Source organism: Oryzias melastigma, unplaced genomic scaffold (genome assembly GCF_002922805.2).
Source record: "Oryzias melastigma strain HK-1 unplaced genomic scaffold, ASM292280v2 sc00250, whole genome shotgun sequence".
Taxonomy (NCBI): Eukaryota; Metazoa; Chordata; class Actinopteri; order Beloniformes; family Adrianichthyidae; genus Oryzias; species Oryzias melastigma.
Genome location: NW_023416890.1, coordinates 451,952 through 455,117, shown reverse-complemented (window position 1 = coordinate 455,117; position 3,166 = coordinate 451,952). Strand labels below are relative to the sequence as shown.

At 43.3% G+C, this 3,166-nt stretch overlaps 1 protein-coding gene across 2 annotated transcripts in view; it reads left to right on the top strand.

Moving 5' to 3' along the window:
- The first annotated feature begins 1,738 nt into the window (after positions 1-1,738).
- Positions 1,739-3,166, top strand: part of ppl (periplakin) — a 15,931-nt gene continuing 14,503 nt past the window's right edge. For both annotated transcript variants that reach the window (XM_024261470.2, XM_024261469.2), the window contains exon 1: positions 1,739-1,998. In XM_024261470.2, the coding sequence (XP_024117238.1) occupies positions 1,949-1,998 (50 nt within the window). In that variant the 5' untranslated portion in view covers positions 1,739-1,948. The remainder of the gene's footprint in view (positions 1,999-3,166) is intronic.

The window sequence follows — 3,166 nt, the reverse complement described above, 5'->3', positions numbered from 1 at the left end:
GATGAGTTGAAAGGCTTTCTCGGCTTTTGATATTCAATCATTTCTATTGTTAAGGGTTTAAAATAAGGAAAAGAAAACGGTATTTTTTAATAGCGAGTCCCTGGAAAAACTCACTATTTATAATATCGCTGAAATAAAAATGAATTGGGAAACTGCAGTCAGTCGACTCGTGTCCTCCAAATCCTCTACCGACGTAAATAACATTTCCTCTGGATTAATCAGCCTCCTCTCTACGTGATCCTCTGAATGAACATGTCATTTTGGTTTCTGCGTGGTGGAAACGTGACGTCTCTAATGTGAATGTTCTCTAAATGTTAATGATGAACTCATATTTGAACATCCTTCACTTTAAAAAGGGGCGGAGACCTCAGAGAACTCTAAGTTTCCTGAAGAAAACCTGCTACCGACCAGGTTATGTTACAGACTCAGTTACCATAGTGATTGATTCTGAGTTCATCCTAACCTGCTTCTTGGAACGGGCTTGGTTTCGCCCACTTTCCCGGGTTTGAGTTATCTCTCTTTCTGGAACCGAAAACTCAGAGTTTTACTGAATTTAGAGTTCACGAACTCAGAGTTCCAACAAAACCTGCTTCTTGGAACGGGCCCCAGGAGAGCAGGGAGCGGGAGAGATTTCAGATTCCTGGTGGATCATCTGTGCTCCTGTTCTTGGCTGTGGACCTCAGCCCCAACTGATGAACTCTACTTAAATACGTATTTGTAGAATTAGATAAGCTAATCATCTTTAACGGTCCTGGTAAATCGTCTTTCTGTCCTGGGATAGGATTTCTCCTTTTCTCCTGGACATTTCTATGGTTTCTTCATTTTTTCCTGAATCAGGCTTTTTTTTTTTAGCAGATTTTCCTTAATGAGAAGGAGGGATACGTTTTAATTAGTCTGTTTAGTTTAGCAATCAGCTTTTGTTTATATTGTATGACTGACCTTCTGCCTCTGTACAATTACGGGCATGAATCCCAATTAGACAATTATTTTTGTTTTGTTTTTTTTTTGTTTTTGTGATATTAAGATATATAAATAAAATTTAATTGAAATCTCTAACAAAAAGCAGAAGCAGGTGCTAGTCTGCATTGACCTTTCTTCATTTAAGAGAACTTTTAAAACCCATCTTTTTAAAAGTGCTTTTTAAGACAGCTGGAGACTATGTTTTCTTGGAGGTCAGCCCATATTCGTCATAGCTTTATTGAGGCCTCTCCTGCTGCCTGAATAAAGCCCAAAGCATCACTAAAGACAGATTCCATCAGGGCTATACAACTGTCTTAGCCCCAAAAGGACAGAAGTTACTACCTTACTCATTTACTTTTTAAATTACTTTTAGACATTTTGTTAGAGGAGTTGCTGTTACGTTTTAGTTGTATTTGTACAATGACAATAAAGCTATTCTATTCTATTCTAATCTATACAGATAATTCCAAAAAAAGAAACATAATCTTAATAGTGAAATAACAGCTCACATTAGGGTGGCTCTTCCGTGTAATCCATGAGTAAGCAAAGAACAGGAGAGAAAAACGAAATGATTCATGAACTTTACGGCTGCCATTTTCTGATGTCGAGTGTTGCATTCCGAACGCAGGTGAAACCCACCTGAGACAGGTGAAACAGGAGAGACAGCAGTTTTAAGGTCACACCCTCATCTGCTCCAGCAATTCCATGCAAGCGCGCACGCAAATATGTAGAGAGCTAAAGAAGAAGCAGCCGCCCCTTTCCTGCAGGTATGTTTGAGTGCCTGTTGGGTAGCGTTTGTTTCGGGGCGTGGCTTGTCACTGGCAGCCAGGTGAGCAACTCGCGTCTGCGGGAGGCGCCTCGGTGACATTGGGAAGGACGCACAGACACGCCTCTCAAACGACACCTGCGGCGCGAGCGCAGCGCTCCTTATTCTGTCTCACCTGTGTCTCGTGAGCGCGTGGTTGTAGGAGCTGAGAGGTGATCCAACATGCTGAAGAAAAAGAGCAAATCATCGGTGGTCACGCCACCCAAACCCACGTGAGTCTTGCGCGTGTTCGTCTGGGAGATACTTGTCCCGGTTGTGGGCTCAAATTTACGGACTCTGAGGCCGAGCGCGCGCTCCTGCTTCTGGAGAAAGAGATAAAGAGCGCGCACCAGCCCTGTGAGGGAGCTGAGTGTGCTGTATCTGTGAAAACTCTCCTTCATCAGGTCATGTCCTCACAGGATTCTGGTTTTCCGCTGAGCTGGACTTCAATGGTTAATTTAAAGTTTCTCCAGTCATCTGGGTCTGTTCTGCAGCTGACAGAGAGTTCTGGTTCTGTGTTTAGAGAAGGTTTCTCCATTTGGACACAGATGTCTTCTTGGACTCTCATTAAGCAATCTGTCCTCTGTCCAGATTGGGGTGGAGAACCGCTCTCCTGACTGCCTGGACGGCAGACCTGTTGTTCCGCTTTTCTGAACCAGTTTTTGTCTTGCTGTGTTGGATTGGATCTGTAGGAAATCCCCCCTGATTTTTAGTAAACCTTCCAGTTTAATATGTCTGTTCCTGCTGCCACACCTTTTTCTCAGGTCAGAGCTCTTTGCATCTGCAAAATTTCTGCTCATTTGGTCCTGAACGCATGTAGAACTTCAAAAAGAGGACAAATCCAACAACAGGCAGGTCTATGCAGAGTATCCAGACAGGAGCTAAATCCTGTCCTCGAAATCTTGTGATGTGAGATTAAGCTTTAATTACTGACTGCTTTTCTTTATGGGGTTTCATCATTTTCATTTGGTTTGCGTGAAAGAAAGTAGTTGTGGTAAACCAGCAGGACACCATTTTTCACAGATGAGGCTGCACAAACATTCTGCCACGGCTTCCATAGAACACAGTGCCTGTTTAAACTTGTCTTTGAGTGCCAAGTGTTGAATGATGGCGTTTGAGCTCATCCGCTGCAGGGAAGGGGGGACTCCGCTTCTCAATAAACCTGCTGTCTATTTTATCGTGAAGCACAGAGGTGCATCATCTGCATGGCTCCATGGTTCACAATGTGCTGGGGGCAAGCTTGCTTGGCTGATGCAACTTTGAATACTGATGATGAGGGGCGGAGGATGATGACAGAGGATCTGGTTACAGTTTTCTAACTTTGTCCTCCACATGCTGCAGAATACTTCTTTACACAAGTTTTTGTAAAAAGTGTCATCAGCTCACATCACCATGCTAAGA